Source organism: Chlorocebus sabaeus, chromosome 15, assembly GCF_047675955.1.
Source record: "Chlorocebus sabaeus isolate Y175 chromosome 15, mChlSab1.0.hap1, whole genome shotgun sequence".
Taxonomy (NCBI): Eukaryota; Metazoa; Chordata; class Mammalia; order Primates; family Cercopithecidae; genus Chlorocebus; species Chlorocebus sabaeus.
The window spans coordinates 21288048-21310108 of NC_132918.1; the positions used below are offsets into that span (position 1 = coordinate 21288048).

General features: G+C 35.5%; 1 protein-coding gene across 5 annotated transcripts in view; it reads right to left on the reverse strand.

Annotated features, from left to right (window-relative positions):
• The window catches only part of LOC103221287 (EGF-like and EMI domain-containing protein 1), a 476806-nt gene that overhangs the window by 178001 nt on the left and 276744 nt on the right, over positions 1-22061 (reverse strand). For 4 of the 5 annotated variants that reach the window (XM_073023479.1, XM_073023478.1, XM_073023477.1 and 1 more), the window contains one exon: positions 15805-15910. The exons of the other annotated variant lie outside the window; for it this stretch is intronic. In XM_073023479.1, coding sequence (XP_072879580.1) covers positions 15868-15910 — 43 coding nt within the window. In that variant the 3' untranslated portion in view covers positions 15805-15867. The remainder of the gene's footprint in view (positions 1-15804; positions 15911-22061) is intronic. 5 annotated transcript variants of the gene reach the window in all.

Below are 22061 nucleotides of genomic sequence, written 5' to 3' on the forward strand. Positions count from 1 at the left end.
TTAAGAAGAATGTGCAATTGTGGTTTGGCTCTCATATAAAATGTAGGGAAAGGAATCTACTTTAAATTACAAGCATAATATGTTTATGCTGTGCAGCACATATTGGAAACAAACAATAACATGAGTTTACTGGCATGTGAACCAAGCTACTCGAAACAGATGATAAAAATCACACTACCAAAGCAGTATAGACAGTATAGTTTAGTGTTTAAAGATGAACTTCACTTCTATATAGACCTGAATTTGAATTCCATATCTGCCTCACCCTAGTAGATTAAATTTAGAAAAGTCACTAAATCTCCGTAAGACTCTGTTTTCCCATTATGAACTGTTAATAACAATATATACCTCATCAAGTTATTATGAAGACTAAATGATATCACTTTATTTATCTTTCATTCAATTAATATATATTATTGCATATAGCAGGCAGTATTCTAGGCACTAGGGGTATAGCAACAAAATACAACAGAACTAAAATGAAAGACATAGACCACTGAGAAAGAAATATTTGTGTTGAGAGAATAAAGGATTTAAAAAAAAACTTCTGAGCAAAAGCCTTCTAGGCAGAGAGACAATAAAGTGCAATGGGCCTGTTTCAGGAGGGTCTAAGAAGATGAAAAATAGAAAGGAGGCCAGTATGACTGGCAGACAGTAGGAAGTGAGGGCAACAAACAGGACAAATTCTACAGAGTTTTGTTGCTTGGTTGGTTATAGTTTATTAGGACCTGCGCATTTACTGGCACATAATAAGTTAATACCTTTCAGGTATGTAAATTAATATCATTTAAAAAATAACTTTCACCCATCCCCCTCATCTGTTCTCTCTCCAGGGTTTAAAACCACTTGACCCTTAGCATCAATTCTACCTTAATCTGTGGGATCAATCTTGAAGTTGAAGAAGGGGTATAAAACAGCTAGAGAACATAAAAGGTCAATACTAGTGACACTTTGTTGGGGCTATAGATTCTGATTGTGGCAGAAATTCAACCAAGTATCCAGATTGGACCAGTCATTCCTCACAGCCCCAGGAGCAGACCATCCCAGCCACACTGTTGCTAGATAAGATCTCCTGCTGCCACAAGAAACAAAGCCACATATGTCTTGCTGGAGAGGAACAGGGTCAGGGTTAGGTATCTAAAAGACTGAACATTTTTCTGAAAGGTACCGAGTCATCAAAAAAAGATCATTCAAATTGGAAGTATCAGTGATATCCTATGTTGCCAAATGTAAAGTTTGTTTTCTAGTTCATCTATTTCACATTCAATAGTAGCTCATTGGTTCTTGAAAAGAAAAATATCAGAAAAAAATCTGTAAATACACTGATAATTGCTTTCTAATACACACATCTTTAAAGTTATTTTAATCTGTGTGCATATTATATAACAAAATGAAAACATCACATGAATGTGATTAAACAAAATTTTGTATTGAGAATTCAAAACCAAAAGGCAAAACATGTTAAAGTACTGCAAGCAGATAATTTGTTTGGGGAATATTCAAATTTGAATATTAGCTGCTTATTTGTAATAAAAGGGTTTCAAAATTAAGTTTAGAAACAACAAAAATAACTGATGATTTAATTGTAAATGCTTTAGACATATAAACTTAATATATAAAAATAGGTAAAAGATTTCTTAAAGGTTAAAAAATTATTTCATTTGGTTTCTCTAAACAATCCAATACATCCTTTCTTTACTCATCTGTAATACTGATATAATTGTTTCAGTTTTTATTTTCATTTTCATAGCTTCTTTCCTCTGAAGTAATCCTTTTCTGGGAGACGGCAGATAACCTAATAGATTTTTCTATCTTTAATTTTGTAGGCTCTGTGAATTTTTAATGCTAATGCTTTAAAGAATTCCTCTTATTTAAATAAGATATTTGATAAAAAGTATTCCAGATAATCTTCCCACTAAATCTTTAACAGCAAAGCATAAAAAAAGTTATTACCATATGCTCTTTAATGCCTAAAGCAAAGATCTCATATGGAATTGAGAATCATAATGAGGTCAATCTCAATTCCATCAATGTTATGTTCTATTAAAATCAAATCCAATCACATTCCTCATTTCAACCCAGCATGGCTTGGCTTTGAGGTATGTTCAGAAATGCACTTGAATTAGAAGAGAAACATTAACATTTTATCATGTGAATACCACTAATGGCTCAGAAGATTAGTAGTAACACATTCTGGAGACTTCCTCTACTGAAAATGAAAATGTACCTTTAATAATATTCTCACACACTTAACTGTAACTGTGGGAGTTATGGTTTCAACTGACGAAGTTCAGGAGCTCATGCTTAAAAAAAAGGAAAAATAACCCCCACCAAAACAGTTGGTGTTTATTCTCTCTATAAATGAAAATCCCTAACCAGTTCTATTTGACATCTTACCAGACAATGATTCTTCATTTACATCATCCCCAATTAAGTAAAATAAGGCGGGGTCATTCTCAGGTGAGTAGTAAATCATACTAGATAGATTATGAGCTATAACTAATTATCTTATTTCTAGTAATGCTTTTTTTTTTTTTTTTTTTGGTGGGGGTAGGTTCTTTATTGCCTAGTAGGAAATTATACAAATTCATTACAATTCTACTACTATTGTCTAAACTTTATCTGTCTGGACATATAGCTCACAAGTCTCAAAATATCCAGTTAAGAAAATCTTTCAATTTGAAGTCTAAAGAAGGCTGGTCTCACGTAAACAGCTTCAGAGTTAACCCTATTCCACACACTAATAGTACATCACTGAGAACAAGAAAATAAGAAAAGATAGTCCTTAATTTATGGCAGAAGTATATTCCTTAATACTTTATTTCCTTAGAATGAATTTAATTTCTTGAGTGCTTAAATTATAACCAGCACTCTTCTAGATATGTCGGATATAGAAGCCATGGCCTCATGAAGATTATAATATATAGATATATCTAAGGACTAGGAATGCATGGAATTAAAGACCTTTTAAGCAGTAAATTCTCTCAAAGGTCATGATGAATGAGTCTGTAGTACCTTTCCTTAAACCACAAAGCTAATTAATATTCTAGTGAGACTAGACTCTAGAAGCCTGACTCTCAGCCATTTCTCACCCTAAATATGAAACAGAAAAGTTGCATGTAGGTAGACGTTATGATATAAAATGTGCATGCATCTGTTAAAAGATAAACTGACATATTAAAATTTAAAAATTTATTTGAACGGACAGCAATTCATGAATTGGGTTTGGTGCTCCACTGAAGGAGTCCTAGGGAAAGGCTTTTATAGGGTGAATACTGAAGCAAGGCAAAAAAATCATTTGATTGGTTAAAGTTTGACCAATTGCCCTATTTGGATTATCCCAGTAGAAAGTTCAAGACAATATAACTAATGTCTACTTGGTTCCCTGTGATTACGTGAACTTAATTTTCATTTTCTTTTAAATTAAGAGTTAGGTTTCCGTTTCCTTAAGTAGGAACCTAGGTTGTTAAAGGCACCTCTGTCTTATAGCCTCCAATTTAATTATTTTAACATATTGATACTATGACAATTCAAAATGTGGAAAATACTCAGGGAAGGGCCATCTTATCTCTCTGAATTTAAATCACTACTGAATCACCTGTTCCTGGAATCTTAACCACTAACAATTTAAGACCAGCAGGTGTACATTACTCCAAATTACATGAAAACAAAGGTGCTACTCATGCACATACATTCCTTCCCAAGTTTGAAAATGCCTTCACCATCCTCAAGCTTTCTAGAGCTGTGGGCGCAAAAGCTCAGTACATAACTAGACCCTTCTACAATACATGTTATCACCATTTTAGCTGAAGCCAGGTACTCTCTGATCTCTGTGCATCAATTCTAGACTCTTTTTTAGGAATATTGTCCCCACAGATGAGTCATAGATCTGGTAGTCACATATTTGCCATGAGGCTCCATATCTGCTTTATCCTCTGGTAACAGGTGAAAGTACTGAAAAGGAAGGCAGTAGGAAGAGGAAAAGCAAGAAAGGAAGAATTAGGGAACTCAAGAGACTGAAGAAACTTCAGGTATTGACCCCTAAGCTTTGGCATCAGCCACAAACTCTTAAAAAGTGTTTTTAAACCACTGGTTTCTTGCTATAAGGATTACTCTGTAATGTTTGAAAAATATAGCATATTGCATCTAGTACAATGGAAAATTGTCTAAAACTGCCATTTTAAGGGCTTTAGAGTATAAATAATAAGTTAGGTTTATTGTTATTAGTACACATGTGGTGTACAAAATCTTGCCAACCAGGAGTTCTTTATTCTAAAGTTAAATACGGTACATGTGAATTCACTATGAAATACTGGGTTAGCAACTATAAGAAATGGTTCAAATATGCTTAAATGCCTAGTCTTTACAGTTGGAGATAATTAAAACAAGAGCTATGGACTCTCGTTTCTAAAAATGATAAAAGATAGAGAGCGAATAAGAGGTTTGCTTCTGTTACACTCTTCCCATGAAGTCTTGGAGGAAAAAATACACACACACACACACACACACACACACACACAGAGAGAGAGAGAGAGAGAGAGAGAGAGAGAGAGAGACATACACACACACATAGACATACAGAATAGACCTGCTAGGCTCAGAGGCATACATACAATGTTAAAGCAGCGTATGAGACTTGTGTTAAGAGCACAGACAAAGGGCTTTGGAAAAAACCTGGGACAAAGGGTGAACAACTCTGAGTGATTCAGTCAGAACCCATTAATGTTGAGCTGGTGGCTAAGAGAGCCATAACTAAAATAAAGCATAGCACATTTAAGAGTATTGTTTTAAGACAGTGAATGAATATGTTAAATTTACGCAATGGGCAAGGGATTGGTAAATGGAAATTCTTAAATATAGTAAATATTTTTACTAATTTTATGGCCTACAAAATTGCAATAATGTGATTTATATTTCGTGGGCTGCCTTAATTGCTTTATTTTCACCTTCATAAAATATTCATAAAATATTTATATAAGTGCATTCAGCGGTTTACTCCTTACCTCTATCTCCTAATCCTATTCTTTCTCATTAGACCTCAAATAATTCAGAGACTAAGTTGGCTATTCAGAGGTTTTCAAAACCTAATTATTATAACAAATACATCTCACATATTTTCTGCTTTGTAATTTATTATTATTGTTTTTGTTAAATCACTTCTGAAATTCAAACATTCTGTGAAAGTTTTCCTGAGGTATTAAAAAAGAACTTCTACTTCTTACCCTTCACTTGCCACTATATTTAAGACATTCATTTATATTATTTTTACCCAGCAGAACATTTATAAGCTATGTTATTATTTCCTCAGTTTCATAAATGGCCAGTTCATATTTTTGGAACTCCACCATGTTTTTTGCCTTATTCAAGGTAGCCTTTGTTAACCTAATGATATTGAAAATTTCCAAGTTAATGTCACAAAGCTTATGGTACTAAATAACACATTTTAATGTCAATGGATAGTTTTCTAGCCACTAATGTGACAAGGCTACAAATTCAATGCTCTGCATTATTTTTGTCCTATTGTTTTTACATACCATCAATTATAATGTCAGCTTCAAAATTTTGTAAGACTAAGAGTGAAATCATTTATTAAAGACCTCATGAGTCTTAATGTTTCCAAAGTTTTGTGCCTTGCCATTGTTCACATCCTAGCTCAGATATTTACAATCTAAAAAAGTATTTACAGGGCAAGATCAAGAAAACACATAACCTTTAATGATGTACTTATAAAAAATCCTCTACATAGGTTGAATCAGGCACAATTGATATATACATTAATATGCTCAATTGTCAAAGGGTCAAGATTTACTCAAGGCCACCTAAGTAACTAATGGAAATTAAATGAAAGTTATTTATACTCAAGCATTGCTTAATGATGGAATACATTCTGAGAAATGCACTGTGGGGTGATTGTGTCACTGTGCAAAATTATACAGTATTGCTATGATTTGTCTGTGCTCCCACCCAAATTTCATCTTGTATTTCAGTTCTCATAATCCCTAGGTGTCATGAAGTGGACCTGGTGGGAGGTAATTGAATCATGGGAGCAGTTAATTCCATGTTGTTGTCGTGATAGTGAGTGAGTTGTCATGAGATGTGATGGTTTTATAAGGGGCTTTTCCCCCTTTGCTCAGCACTTCTCTTTCCTGCTGACATGAAGAAGGACATATTTGCCTCCCCTTCTGCCATGATTGTAAGATTCCTGGGGTCTCTCCAGCCATAAGGAACCATAAATCAATTAAACCTCTTTCCTTTATAAATTACTCAGTCTCAGACATTTCTTTATTGCAGCATGAGAACAGACTAATACAAGTGTACTTACAGAAACCTAGACCATATAACCTACTATATATCTGGGCTATATGGTATAGCTTATTGCTGCTAGGCTACAAACCTGTTCCTCATGTGACAGTACTGACTACTATAGGCAACTGTAACACAATGGTAAGAATATGTGTATCTAACCATAGAAAAGGTACAGTAAAAATACGGTATTATGTTATGAGACCACTGTGGTATATGTAACCCATCATTGACAAAAACGTCATTATGTGGCATGACTGTAGTTAGAACCATATAGAAGGTACCTTTTTGCATTGGCTTCTTTCACTTAGCAATATGCATTTAAATTTTCTGTATGTCTTTTCATGACTTGATAGCTCATTTCTTTTTAGCGCTAAATACATACTACATGTATTAGGGAATGTACTATAATTCCAACTACAGGACATTTTGAGAAAGGCAAAACTATGAGGATAGTAAAAATATTGGTGGTTTCCAAGGATTCTGGGTAGTGAGAAATGAATAGGCAGAGTACAGAGGATTTTTAGGGCAGTGAAAGTACTCTGTGTAATACTATAATGGTAGATACATGTCACTATTCACTTGTTCAACCCACTGAATATACAACACCAAGAGTGAAACTTATGTAAACTATAGACTTTGGGTGATAATGGTATATCAGTGTAGGTTCTTTAGTTGTAACAAATGTACCACTCTGGTGGGGGATGTGGATAATGGGCAGAGCTATGCATGCACAGTGGCAGGGGATTTAAGATAAATCTCTATACCTTCTGCTCAATTTTTCTGTGAATCTAAAACTGCTCTTATAAAAAGAACTGTAATATATACATAAAAGAAAAAAGAGCAAAGAAATGTTACACGGAACATGTTTTCTAAATCCTAAAATGCATATTCCATATCCCAAAATGACACAGAAATACAGATACATACATACCCACCTCCACATTACACACTTCTATATTATTCTCAGATTAATTAAATGTTCCTTGCATTATTTTATAATATAGTGTGTTTGGGATGGAAGATGGAACGGAACCCTTCAATACAGTAAACCATTCTTTGCTGAAATTTTAGGTACTAACTAAATTTAGGTAATACCTAAGTCTTCAAAGAGCCATAAAGCTTTGCAAATTTTACTGATTTCTTTGATATAAATTGTAAATTATTCTATATTGTGTCAGGCAGTTCTCAAATGGTTCTAGCTGACTCTGCAATGAGCCACTACATAGTCCAAAGTCCTTTGAGGAATATATCACTTCCTTCACCTCAAGCAATAAAGCTCAATCTGTCTTGTTTTAAATTAAACACTCCATAAGTAATTGTACTCAAGATTTGAAAAGTTTCTGCTTCCTTAAACAGCATGAGCACGCACTAATACCATTGCTTTTTATAATTCTGAGAATAAAAACCATTTTGGGGACCCGAGAAGAAAGGTAGCCTTCAAGGTGTAGGCCTCAAAGCAAGGAATGAAAACATAAAAGCTGTTATGGTCTGCTTTAGACATCTTAGAATAGAGAATAATGGTCTCAGCTCCTGTCCTCATTCCTCCTGTGATCAGAGTTCCATTTGCAGTTAATGGGGACTCCTTCTATAGGAGGCCTTTTAGAGGATGTGTGGATTCTGAACAGAATCACAAAACTGAAAAGTTCCACTGAATGTAGCCTCTGGGCTGCTCACCACTTGCAGGTTCATAGACAAAGGAGAAAAGAGAAATGATACAATCAGCAGGTATTCCAAGGAGCAAGCAGTCTCAAGATGGTATGCAAGCGGCACTACGCAATCCACAAAAATACAATCCCCATATCTTAAGGTTCAAGGGCTGGCTACCTTGCTTACTAGCTGCATTAACTTGAGAAATTTTCTTAGTCTCTCTGAACCTTTCTTTACCTGAAAAAATTATGATGATAATTCCTGCACTGCATGTCTATGGCAATTTTTATGTGTGATAAAGTCTATAAGACACCAATGACAGTAGCAGGTTCCTTGAAAATGTTCATTAAGTGGTAATTGTAAGATGATGATGGCAATGATGGCAATGAAGGGGATGCTTGAATGTGATGGCCACTCTTACTAGGACTATTCATAGTCCGGTGTGTTATGCTGTTTCCTGCCTGGGAGCTTTCACATACTGTTTCCTATGCTCTTTACCAAAATAACACCTCATCAGTCTGAGAAATTAGCCAAATTATTCATACATCCAGGAAGACTTTCCTGGACTCATCTAATTCAGTTCCCATTTTCTACTCCACACATCAGTCAGAGCATAGGGTGGGTGGCTGGGTGAAGGCCACCTGGAGCAGCTGAGTTCTAACATGGGATTAAAAGATTCTTGAGTTCCCACATATTCCAGACAGTGTGCTAATGAACAATAGATAGAAGGATAAAGAAGACATGGTTACAGGCCATAGAAATGCTCCCATTCTAGACTTAGAGCTACACCAAAATTTTGGCAAGAGATGTAACAGAAGTATATATAAAATTCTATGTGAACACAAGAGGAAGAAATTAAATCCTAGGAAGACCGAAAAGGAAGTTTTATGGAACATTTCAGCTATGAAATAACATCTAAATTCGACCTTAAAGGGTGAGCACACGAAGTTCCCTAAAAGGATCTTACCATAACAGCTTGTCATTATCTTTAAATAAAAACCTCCTCCAAGGAGTAATGGGGACTCAGACAGCTCCCACTGAAATGGCAATAGATTATTCCACTTGTGAGAAAATAAATGACAAAGAAGCAGAAGGAAGTAGCTTATATTTAGCCTTTCTTTTGTCCCAAGGATGATTTTTAATCAAAGCAAGTCTCAATAATGTGAGCATAGAAGGCAATTTGGGGTGCTAATGCCAGCTCAGGTGGTGGTCAGGTCACATTTGCTTCTCAGGGCTGGGGTTGTTGGGTGGTTAAATGAATTGATGATTGCAAATTGCTTTGAAAATACAAAATGCTGAATAAATGTCATGCATTACTGTTGTTCAGTATACTCACGGGACAAACTTATCTTCAAACAAAAGGGTCTCTGAAAGATGGACTATGTTTAAAGACATTTAGAAGCGGTCTTTTTCAACAGCAAAGATAAAATTTTTAGCTAGATTTATTCTGAAGCCATCATAATGCCTAAGGATAATCTTTTTAAAATGCCATTAAACAGAATAAATCTGAAATTGCTCATAAATGCCACTTACAGAAAACTTGAAAAAAAAAACATTTAACTAAAACAATTTTGTCTTCTCACTTAAAAATAAATTATAAGACAAAGAAAGCCTCCCATGGGAATGGTAGCTGTGACAGCTGACAGCAAATAAGAAAAAAAAAAAACAAAGTAAAGCTACATAACCTATATAAAAGTATAGACAGATCTATTTTCAAAAGATGGTGGAAGAACCTATTAGAAAAGACTCACATTTAATTCAAATAATCAATCATTCCTTACTTCAAATTGTTTTCAGCAATGTTAGTAAGTCTCCACCAAGCCTATCCAACACTTTTTAGAGAATTAAATGGAAATGAGATTAGTTATATAATAAAAATAATATTGGTAATAATATTAATAATACCTCACATTGCTCTCATATTTCCTAGTTTATACAGTAAATGTAATTATTTAATACTCAAAACACTGTGAATTGGATAGGACAGGTGTTACCTTTCTAAAATAAAATTAAATAAGCAATTGAGACTAAGAAAGGTTAAATGACTAGAAAGGATGGAGTCCCAGAGTTGCCAGGCATCAGAATCCAGGGTATAAGTGCTCTAATTCCTAGACTAGTGACCTAGTGACATTATTTTCAAACACTGAGAAAATTGTGCAAAAGCTGCATTCACATACAAAGTTTGATGACAGGCTTTGAAAGAAATGGCCAAAACATAAATCTCTTTTGATATCACAATAGAATATTTATAGTACTTAACTTTTAAATGAAAAAAAATAAGAAAAATGTATTTACATAATAAAACATAGAGATAACAATGAATCAGAACAGAATGTCTCAAAATGTGTTCTTTGGAATACTCACGCCATAAGATGCTGGTAGGTGATCCATATGAAAAACGTTATATGGTCAAACATATTTTGGAAATGCTCAGGTCTCCCCCTCTTTTTGACACTCAATCTATACTAATACACCAAACTCCTGATAAGTTCTGCAGCAAGAAACCTGTTTGTTTAATCCCATGGTTCTCAAAATTCACACATTCTCTACCTGTGCTTGTTAAACTGGCGTTTACATTCACTCAGGTTAAACAGAGACTACAATAGTCTACGTGACAGAAATACCTGAACTACAAGCTAAAGTATGGTACATACTTCTGGAGTGACAATTTTAATTGTTATTTTATTAAATAATTAAAGATGTAAAACATTATTTTTAAATTAAACAAAGAAAAGGTTATTACTTCAAAGCACTTTTGCTTTTGGGAGGCTGCTGCACCCCACACCCAGAGTCCACTTCTTTTCATTACAAATAAAACTTCCATTGAAAATTTTTTAGAATAAATGGGATCCTGAAATCCTGAGAAAACTAGCATTCCCAATACTCAAAACAGGTTATACACCTTCTTAGGTTTGAATATGGCCATTTAAAATAACCAAAAAAGGAGAAAAATGAGTCTTTGTTAAAGCTTGTTTGCCCATTGTTATCTTTTGCGGAAATCATGTATAATTCACCGTCATTGTGGATGCAAACTGCAGTTATAGTTGTCCGTATTTAAACAACTTCAGCTGTGAATCTTTTCCATCCATTTTAGGGTAAGCTTTTAATTATGTCAACTAGTAACTTGCTTAGAGTTTGAGATGAATTAGCAACCACATTAAAAATAAGTTTTCATAATCCCTAATAAATTGATCAAAAATCTAAATATTTAGAGCCATGGATCCCTTTCTTTCTGAAAGGCTTTGTATTTGAAGGTGGGCAAGGTATGGTTTATATGATGCTTTTCATGTCTCCAGTTTGAAGGTTTTGAGGCTGGGATTGTCCTGAACTAATAGTGAGTAGAAAGAAAAGGGAATACAATTAAAATGCACTAAATGCACTAAAATGAGGTCCAGATACCTGCTCCCCAGTTACTGTTTTGCCATAAACTAGCTGTCATTTAATTTGCTGGTTCTCAGTATCTTTAGCTGAAACATGACAATATTTGCCGAGATCATCATTCAATTTATTCCAGTCCTAAAGCAAAGATTTGTAGTCAGACTGGAATCAAACACTGCTCCCTTACTCATTAGCTATGTTTTCCTCTCAAACATGATATTTAAGCTATCCTGGGATGGACTTTGCTGTCATAGTAAAATGGGGAGAATAATATAACCTTTTTCATAGTGGTTTGGTGAATAATTATATCATCAAAACACATAAAATGCTTTTCCTGACATACACGTAGCACTCAAAACATGTCAGCTATTGTTGTAATTAGGACTTAAGAAATCTCTAGGAACATATCTTCTTTTCCCTATAAGTTAAAGAGGGGCAAATTCTATGACAAGATATATAACTATATTATTAATCCGACAAAAATCATAAAATTCTATGCGTCTCTTTATTTACATTATTATGATAGCATTATAGTTCCTTTCTATATTGGTTGAATGGGACGGGATAAGAGTACCGGTACAAGAACTTAACAAAGACAGATTTTTGGTAATTGAATTGATATCTGTCTCAAATCAGTTAATTTAAGCAATTTATTCATCAAGCTACTGTCCCTTTTTTTTTTTTTTTTTTTTTGAGACAGAGTCTCGCTCTGTTGCCCAGGCCAGAGTGCAGGGGCACAATCTTGGCTCACTGCAACCTCCACCTCCCAGGTTCAAGCAATCCTCCTGTCTCAGCCCCCTTAGTAGCTGGGATTACAGGCATGTGCCACTATGCCTGGCTAATTTTTGTATTTTTAGTAGAGACAGGGTTTCGCCATGTTGGCCAGGCTGGTCTTGAACTCCTGACCTCAGGTGATCCACCCTCCTCGGCCTCCCAAAGTGCTGGGATTACAGGCGTGAGCCACTGTGCCCGGCCAAGCTATTGTCTTTAGATTTTCTGAAGATCCAAGATTTATCAATGAAAATGAAATACTTTTCAGAATTTTCAAAAGGGGTTTTGCTAATGGTCAGCTTTCTTTAGATGTTCTGTATTTTAACTGCTGTGAGAGTATGCTCTTATCATTGACATCTTGATACTTACTTAGAGTGTACTGTTTTCTAAGTACAATATAACGCAGTTTATTCTATCTAATTTATTCTGTAATACCTATTTCAGACTTTCATAGTGAGTTTTAGAGATATGTGTCTAATTTCCCCCTTATCATTAATTAAAGATTACATCACAGAATGTTGGGATGTCTGCAGAAGTAAAGATCATTTCTGAAGGCTGGAACACACACATGCACACTCATACACACACATATTAATATATACACATATACATATCAAATGTAGAGACTCATTAACTGAGACCTAAGTTCTTACAATCCTCAAAATAGTAAATGGTTTCTCACACACACTAGGCACTCAGTAACTAACCAGTAGTTGAACTTACACGGTGGGGAGGGGCAAATATTTTTAAAAGAGGCATCAAATCAAAAAAACTACAGAAGTGGTGACTGGCAGGCAAGAAAAAAGATAATAAAAACGTAGTGTACGTAGAGATTAGAAAAAAAATGAGTGGGGCCTGCTAATTACTGATAAGGAGACAGAAAAAAATACTGATAAATTATTAATGTGTGGCTTGCGATTTCACACACACAAACTATAACCTTAAGGGCCTTAATCAAACTGAAAGAAATTCTTTAACATTAATAAATACATAAATGTAAGAATTAAGAAGAGGGAGGCAACTTTTGTTTTAAGCAACAAAAGATTCTATGATAGGAGGAAGGCAGTGGATTTACTTTTTCACAGATAAAATTTTTGTACGGCCTGACCTTTAAGTGTGAGAAATTTTTCCTTTCCATTTCTTTTCCTTTTCCTTTCCTTTCCTCCCTTCTCTTTCTCTTTAGTTATTTTAAAACTTCCTAACAAAACCTAGTTTTCAAAAAGAAATAAAAGATTTTTAGGTTACCCAAGTCTCGACATTCAGAGTTTTTATTGGGACTCCATTACATGGTATGATTCCTTGATTATCCACATGGTTGACATCAATTTCCAGGTTGACTGATACCTCATGACTCAAAGCTGCCATCTTAAACCACCCGTCTTTCTCATAGCACATTTATGACCACAAATTAAATAATAGATATAAAAGTACTTCAAAATATCCTAATTACACTACAGAGAAAACGTTTATATTAGCTTTTTTCCTATAGATTTTCTTTTAAAAACATCAGACAAGCCGTAACAGAAAAAAAAAAAAGGAGGCATCATGGCATAATGTAATTCAATTATAATCTTAAAAGCAGAACTTATTTTAAATTGGTCATGCATGACAAGATGACATTTTTTGCAAAATATTAATGTTAAAAATTAATAAGTAAAATGTCAGTGAAATCCATTACAATATGATGACACAAAATAACAAAAGCTATTTTTATTATACCTAGCAAAATATATTTTAATTCCGAAGAAAGAAACAATGTTATTGTACAAGATGTAATGACTTCAGCTTCTATCACATCTCTTTAATGTTCATCAAGAGGGTGTCTTTGGCTATATATACTCTATTTATCTGCACTGTGGGGAAACTGTTAAGTTTTAGGAAGGAGAAGGTTGATCTGTCTGAGAAAAGGTAATAAAAAAAAATAATGGGAGAAACTTCAATTAAAAAATTTAGCGGGAAAGAATCACAGAAGAGTACATTGCCTTGAACACATGATTGAAGAGGACCTAAAACGTTATAACTCCAAATTTCAAGTCATCCATAAAAGTATTTATTCCATGTGGTACATATACACTAGGAATACTATAAAGCCTTTAAAAAGACAAAATTATGTCTTTTGCAGCAACATGGATGCAGCTGGAGGCCATTATCCTAGGCTAATTAATACGGGAACAGAAAACCAAATACTACATGTTCCCATTTATAAATGGGAAGTAAGCATTGAGTACACATATACACAAAGATGAGAAAAACAGACATTGGGGAGTACTGGAGGGAGAAGGCAGAGAAGGGGGCAAGGGCAGAAAAACTACCTCTTGGTTACTATGCTCACTACCTGGATGATGGGATCATTTGTACCCCAAACCTGAGCATCACAGATTATACCCATGTAATATATTAATATACCTGTATATATACCCCATGAATCTAAAAGAAAAGTTGAAAAAAATTTAAATGTATTTTTCCCTGGTTAATAACATTCTGTTAGAGCTAGCAACTTTGCATTATCATTCATTCCTTTAACCTGCATAGAAATCTAGTCAATGCTACAGATGATAACAGCTTACAATAGAATCTCTAAATGGAGAAGTGCCCTAGGGTGAGATATAAATAAAATGCATGGCAGAGTGGTAGAGAATACATGCATATCTGCTTGGGTAAAAAGAAAAAAAAAAATCCAGCAATGAAATGAAATGAAAGACACTCAGTGGGCTGGTAGTGCTATCATTGCACCTTTACATATGTGTTGTCTGAAGTAGCATATAGAAAGGAACGGCTTCAGAGGAAGGGCTTTTTAAGGTCTTTTTCCACTCATGGGTCCAAGACATGAAGACAACACCAACCTAGAAAGCGCATTCTTTCCTGTCCAACAAATGACATCATAAGACCCAAGCTGATATCTAGACTTTGAATTCCAAACAACACAAAGACTAAGGATTCTGTCCATTAATAATGATTACCTGGAACCCTAGGGCCACCCTTGGTACTGTTTCTGAGACTAGGATTTCATTTGTTCCTTCAATTTTCTAAAACACAGTCATAATATCCCAACAGATTCCAGCAGCATTCTCACTTTTGCTTAAGTAAACTAAAAGTGGTGTCTCATGCCTGAAATCTAAGACCCCTGACTAAAACAGGTTCTGTGTACAAGAATTACAGACAACCACAATGCTGAGATCTTTGGTCAAGAACCTGTTAAGTTAACCAATGCAATTTTCTTTGCATACTTAACAAGAATCTCAGTTCTGTAAGAGGTCCAAAAGGCATATGAAGACATGGCTTCTGCCTCCAGTAAACTTTAAATACAGCCAAGGAGACAGAAATCACATAAGGAATAATCACAGAACTATGAATAACTAAATTACTAAGGTAAAAAACAAATCCAATTGTCTGGGCAATAGCAGGTCTGGAAATGGAGAGAACAAAATAGAATTTCAAAGACTTTCAAAAAGAAGAGCAGGATTGAGTATGGACTATAATCTACATAAACGGTCCCTCTCATTAGAAGTATATAGAAATGAATTTCACTGAAGAAAAATACCAGTACATACACTTAAAACTAATAAAATCCCATGATAAATAGCTTTAGAGGGATATAATGAAGTAGAAAGAAAAAGAGTTTCCATCACTGGCAGTATTCAGGTTTGCCAAAAATGTTGCACATTAAAAATGCTACCTCTGCTCATCATCAGACACACCCACCTTGTCCAAAGGGCTTTTCCCCATCTTCAGAAAACAGATGAGCCTGAGGATAGCATGGAAAGGCTACAGGACAGATCCACAGGAATGAAAAGATGGAAAAGAGGACCTACAAGAGAGGAATGAAAGAGATGAGCTTGTTAAATGTAAGAAAAGAGAAGAGATATAAAAACAGCTTTAAAAAGTGGCATTTCAAGTACTTCAGAAATTTGCCGTTGATCCAAAATATCAAGTCAGAAATAATGACAAATGAAAACAATTAGTATTTACTTTTAAACCATTATGTCCTGCTTTTTGAAGGTAAATAAAGCCTCTTAACTTTCCAAGAGCTTTTTTTGCATACAATTTGTTTTAACTTTCCCCTCAGACATACTTTTCTATAACTCAGGGATTTTAAGTATGGCTTGATTGAAGGACGGAACCACTTACTGGGGCATCAGTCCACAAAGGTTAAGAACAGAACAGTAAATCTGGGGAGATTGAGGAAATGTTACTTAACAGGTTTCCTCTAAACCTAAATGTTGTATATGATTAAGACATATGTTGATAAATAGAATTACTATATAATTTATCATCTGACCTAGGTATTCTTTTGAAAGTTACAGGGGTGATACAGTTTGTCTCTATCCCCACCCAAATCTCATCTTGAATTGTAGCTCCCATAATCCCCATGTCATGGGAAGGACCCAGTGGGAGGTAACTGAATCATAGCAGCAATTACTCCTATGCTGTTCTTGTGATAGTGAGTTCTCATAAGATCTGATGGTTTTAGAAGAGGCTTTTTTCCCTCTTTGCTCAACAGTTCTCTCTCCTGCCACCACATGAAGAAGGACATGTTTGCTTCCCCTTCTGCCATGATTGCAAGTTTCCTGAGGCCTCCCCAGTCATGCTGAACTGTGAGTCAATTAAACTTCTTTCCTTTATAAATTACCCAGTCTCAGTATGTCTTTATTAGCAGAATGAGAATGGACTAATACAAGGTATATTATTAATGATTGCATTAGGACAAGGTGCAGACCACATGAGCATATAGTCACCTTATTGATAAGCCTCTCAGAGAAGAAGGGGGAGTAAGACCCCCAAAAAAGCATTCTAAGAGTAACAGTAGTTAGGACAGGTATGTTTTAGATGATCATTGTGCAAGTCTGGGGTGGGAGCTACATTGCTAGGGAGGAAAGGTAATTGTTCTTGTAGCCAGTCCATGTATGCCTTCCCTTCCCCCACCACAGCCTTCCCTGTCAAAATGTGTTGACCACATATTTCAAGAGTATTGACTTGGAGGGGCACCAAAAATTATTAGTTTGACTTTACAGTTTCAAAAATAAACAACGAATATTAAAAAGAAACTCTAGAAAGGCAAGACATTGTTTTCTTTAAATTTCCCATGTGCATAACTAAGCTTTTTTTCTTCTCACAAATATTTCTTTTTGAAACCCTTCTTCAACTGTGTCCTCACTGAGATTTTATGGGAAGGTGACACCCTCATCTCATTAGGCTCTTAAATCCTGAAGCTACTGAAGAAAGCCCCTTAAATATTCACAGCTATGCCAAGCGAGGCAGAGCCAGGAGGCTCTGGATATGGTCCGCATTACCTTAACCAAAGAAAACAGTTGACACTTACCTGATTCAAGCACAGTGAACTGAGATCGATGTGGGAATTAGGGGTGGGAGGTACTGAATCATCCAGTTTGATTACATTTAGCCGCTGATGCTAGGTAATTTCCAAACCACAACTGCAGTTGTTCTTTCTAGATTTAGCCAGAGACAAAGAGACTGTGTGTGTGGAAACATGTAATTTGCCCCCATAGATAACAAAGGACTCAAAGGTCAATTTGACAGCAAAAGAAATCTCTGAGGAGAAGGTGTAAACTCCACTTGGCTCTAAAGCAAGGAAGCGATCCCCTTGTGGTGAGATCAAGATGTGATGAGACTTGCTTTTCTCATCTCTCCCCTGTGAAGAGGGAAGGAACTGAGCAATAACGGGGAGCGTGCCTGACGATTAGGGTGGCAGTCACCTGAGCGATAAGCAAACAAACGTGCTTCCAGCTAGAAGAAGGCACACGGCAGGGAGACCTCCGATGCCAGAAGCCTTCAATTTCACTCACTAATAGCTCTGTAGAAAATCCAAATCAGGAATGGTAGAGGTCGGGTTGCCGGCTTATGCCCTCCCTTGGTGACAGCTCCGGGCAATTTTACCATCCAGCTGTTCTGTTTTTCAAAACTAAAGTAATTGGAATTGAACTACAGAGCTTTGCTAAAACCCTAGCAATTAACAGTGCGATTTCCCAAATTGCACTGTAATGGGAAAGTGTCCATCAATCAACCCAGTGAAGTAACACATTTTCTCACCAGATGTGAGATTTAATATCTTCATAACTCTCTGGATTTACCACTTATGAACTGTCAGCCTCGCCTCGAGTATTGAGAATTAATGAACTACATCCCTGCTATGTAGGTATAGTTTACAGTCGTAAAATATCCTCAACTTTGTTTCAGATATATTTACCAAAGTGTTTTTCTTTAAGATGCAACCAGAAAACATGCTAGATGGGAAAATTTCATTTCTACTTACTATGTTATATTATCATTGTTTAGATAAATACAATTCCCAGAGTCTCAGCCTAACACACTCTTGTAACAGGAATAACCCGTTTATCACCAGCAGTGAACAATAAATTGCAGTGTGAAGATGCAACAGCTTTAAGCTTTAAACTTTAGAATATCCTCTATGGTTTTCTGGATAAAGACTGAAAATATTCTAAGTTTCTAAATGTGTCATACATGTACAGTTTCTGTTGTGCATCTTGGACTGAAATGATAATTAAAATAACCCCACATATGTTCACTTTGTCACTATGATGATCAGGTAGGTAGGTCAGTTCTCATTTTTACTTTCACTCCAATCTCAAACATCTGAGCCATGGTGAGGATGAAGCTGCCTCCCGAAAGCAATCTGGGAGTATTCCTGTGATGCCAGAACCTCAAAGCTCCCAAGTTTGCATCTCATTCTTGCTTCTACCCACAGAGGGGGACAATTGTTAACAGTGAAGGTCACTCTACAGGTCTCGAATGGACTTAACTCATTTAACAAATTATTCTTTGCTGTATTTTGGGGCCTGTGTAGTAATAGAAGCAGGGTGTCAAGGAGACAAAGGGAAAGAGCCAGGAGAAGCTTCAGATTTGGGCATGAACAGTTGTGGTGGCATTTAGGAAAGGTTCCCTAGAGGAGACCATGTCTGAGACTGACTATATCACAAGGGAAATACGTTGTCAGATATTGAGGTTGTCCAAATTATTAGAGTTATGTTAGAATAAAAACTCAGAGAATGTCCACATTATAAGGATATTTAGAGATCATCTATTTCATTTCTTAATTTAATAGATTCATAAAATATTCAACAAAAACTGTCAGTCATACTACTACATCAGCTGATTTAACTCACTTGGCATACATGTTATCCTAAGTAGTCTGTCATTCATTCTCAACTAATACCATTTCATTCTCCTTTCCCATATTGGTTGGCTTTAGAATATGACAGTTTTTGGGGGAGAGGGGCAAAAGAGAATATTAGAGGGCATGAAGAGATCACCTTGTCTAAATAATAAAGAAATTTGATATATCTCTGTATGATTTTTTATATGAGAGATTAAACTCACAAAGCAATAATTATATATTAAGAAAAATTCATAGCCCATAAAGCCAGACTGATTAAATACAATTGAGATTGGTAAAAATCAATTTAAATGATTATATGAATCCCCAACAATACAGAAATAAATTATTATTTAATAAATAGTGTTGGGCCAATGTGATAGCAATATGGAAAAAATTACTTTAGAGTCATTTCTCATACCCCACATTGTATTGTATTCCAGCTGAGAGTAAAACGTTTTTTTAAAAACTGGACAATAAAGAACAGTTATTCTCTAGCAGTGGAGAGGAGATAAATTCCTGATACTAAAGAAATGGAGTGTATTAGGATCTGAACAGAGACAAGATGGATAAGCACAGATATGGAAAACTAAAGCATCCAAACTATAACAGGTAAAAAAAAAAAAAAAAAAAAAAAAAAAAAAAGGCAACATAATGAGACCATGCAATAAATATATCATTAAAATATACTGTTATATACATACATATATAGAGTACATATATACATATGGATGTATACACACAGACATGTATCTTTGCTTCCTCTTTTTGTGATTATTCTCTGTTAGGCTTAGAGGTCTTAGTTTCTGAGGGAAGAATGCTTCCATGAGGAGACACAGCAATGATTCCATTGAATTAGAAGTTAAGATTGCTGCCTGGCCACTCTGGACTCTTACTGCCTTTGACTTAACAAAGAAGAGAGTTGACAAGGGGGATTGATCCTGACTATAAAAAGGAAATTGGACTATTAATCCACAATGGAGATAAGGAAGAGTATGTCTGGAATACAGGAGATCCTCTAGGGACTTTCTTAGTATTACTATGTCCTATAATTAAAGCCAATGGAAAACACAGCAATCTCATCCAAGCAGGACTAGTAATGGCTCAGACTCTTTAGGAATGAAGATTTGGGTTTGCCACACGAGGGTACTTTCTGAAGGCAAAGGGAATACAGAATAGTTTGGAAAATGGTCATTATAAATACCAGTGACCAGTAACAGAAGCTAGGAATGTAATTGTCATGAGTATTTCCTCCTTATTTTGCCATGAATACATTTGTAGGTCAGATATATAAGAGATACACAAGAAAGGAAAGAAACTAAAAATATTTTCTTCCCTCTCTTGTTCCCTCATCAAGTAAAATATGATTAGTTGAGTTTATATTATAGTATTTTAGTACTGTTAATTTTCTATCATAGTCTTTAAGTCATAGGATATCAAACAAAGAGTAAACACCATTCAAGGACTTGACTTTCTCATCTAGGAATCGAATTTTCAGCTGTATTCAGGACAGTTGTGTCATATTAGACAGAATATAGCCTTGTCATATTTCAAATATTAGGTATGGTTTAAGAAGATCTGTATGGGTGCCTAGTTGATGAAAGGTGGACTTGTGATGACTAATTTTATGTGTCAATTTGACAAATCTCTCAGATTAAACAATTTCTGGGTGTGTCTGCGGGGGTGCTTCAGGATGAGATTAACATTTGAATTGGTGGACTCAGTAAAGTGGATTGCCCTCCCTAAAGTAGGTGGCATCATCCAATCTGCTGAGAGCCTTATAGCACCAAAGGTAGAGGAAGGAGGAAGTCACCCCTTTTTGCTTCCTGCCTGGCTGAAATGTAACATCTCATCATTAACCCTGGGACTAGGAATTACATCATCACCTCCCCTGGTTCTCAGGCCTTTGGAATGGGACTAAATTGTACCACTGGCATTCCTGGGTGTCCAGGTTCCAGTGATTACATTATGGAACTTCTCAGCCTCCATAATCACAAGAACCAATGCCTCATAATAAATCTCCTTTTATAATAACTTACTGGTTCTGTTTCTCTGGAGAATCCTGACCAATACACATATTGACATAACCAATAAAATAAAAAATGATAAAGGTTACTGTGGGACCTGGGGGAAATGAAACAGAATATACAGCTCAGAGGGCACTAGAGGACTGCCCAAGGGCTGGATCAGCCAGCAGCAAGCATGCGCGCACGCATGCACACACACAGTATTCAAAAACACTGTATATGTCTTGAGAGTGTTTAAAAGTTGTGAGATTTCATGTAGAACTTGGATTTCTAGAGTCTCCATAAAAATGGAAAGGCTCAACATTGAGCCTTCATTTCCACAAAGCAACAGCCAGGCAGCACTTTGCAGAGGCTGCTGCCCCCTTTCTATGGTGCCCAGCCCTCCAGATAGTTGTTGCTCCCACTACCATCTGTCGTCAAACACCTAGTCAGTTACACTCACTTATTTTGCCAGTTTGGGAAACTAGGAAAAGCTCACTTATTAAGAATTTGAGTTTGAGATCTATGATTTATCCATTACTGAAGTCATTAAAAAGTTGTTTGTTCTTTCTAAAAGGCAATCTGGAAATATTTAACAAGAGTTGAAAAGCTATTAATATTATTTGATATAATAATTTCACTTTAGGGATTTTATTTCAAAGAGAACCAACATGTGCCCACTCCCCCCTCAAAAAAAATTTACTCATAATAGAGAAAAAAGCAGGAAAAATGTAAATACCCAACAGTATAGAAATATCCAGGTAAACTAAGGCATAACAACAGAAGAAACTTCTATGTAGCTATAACAAATGAAAGTAGGT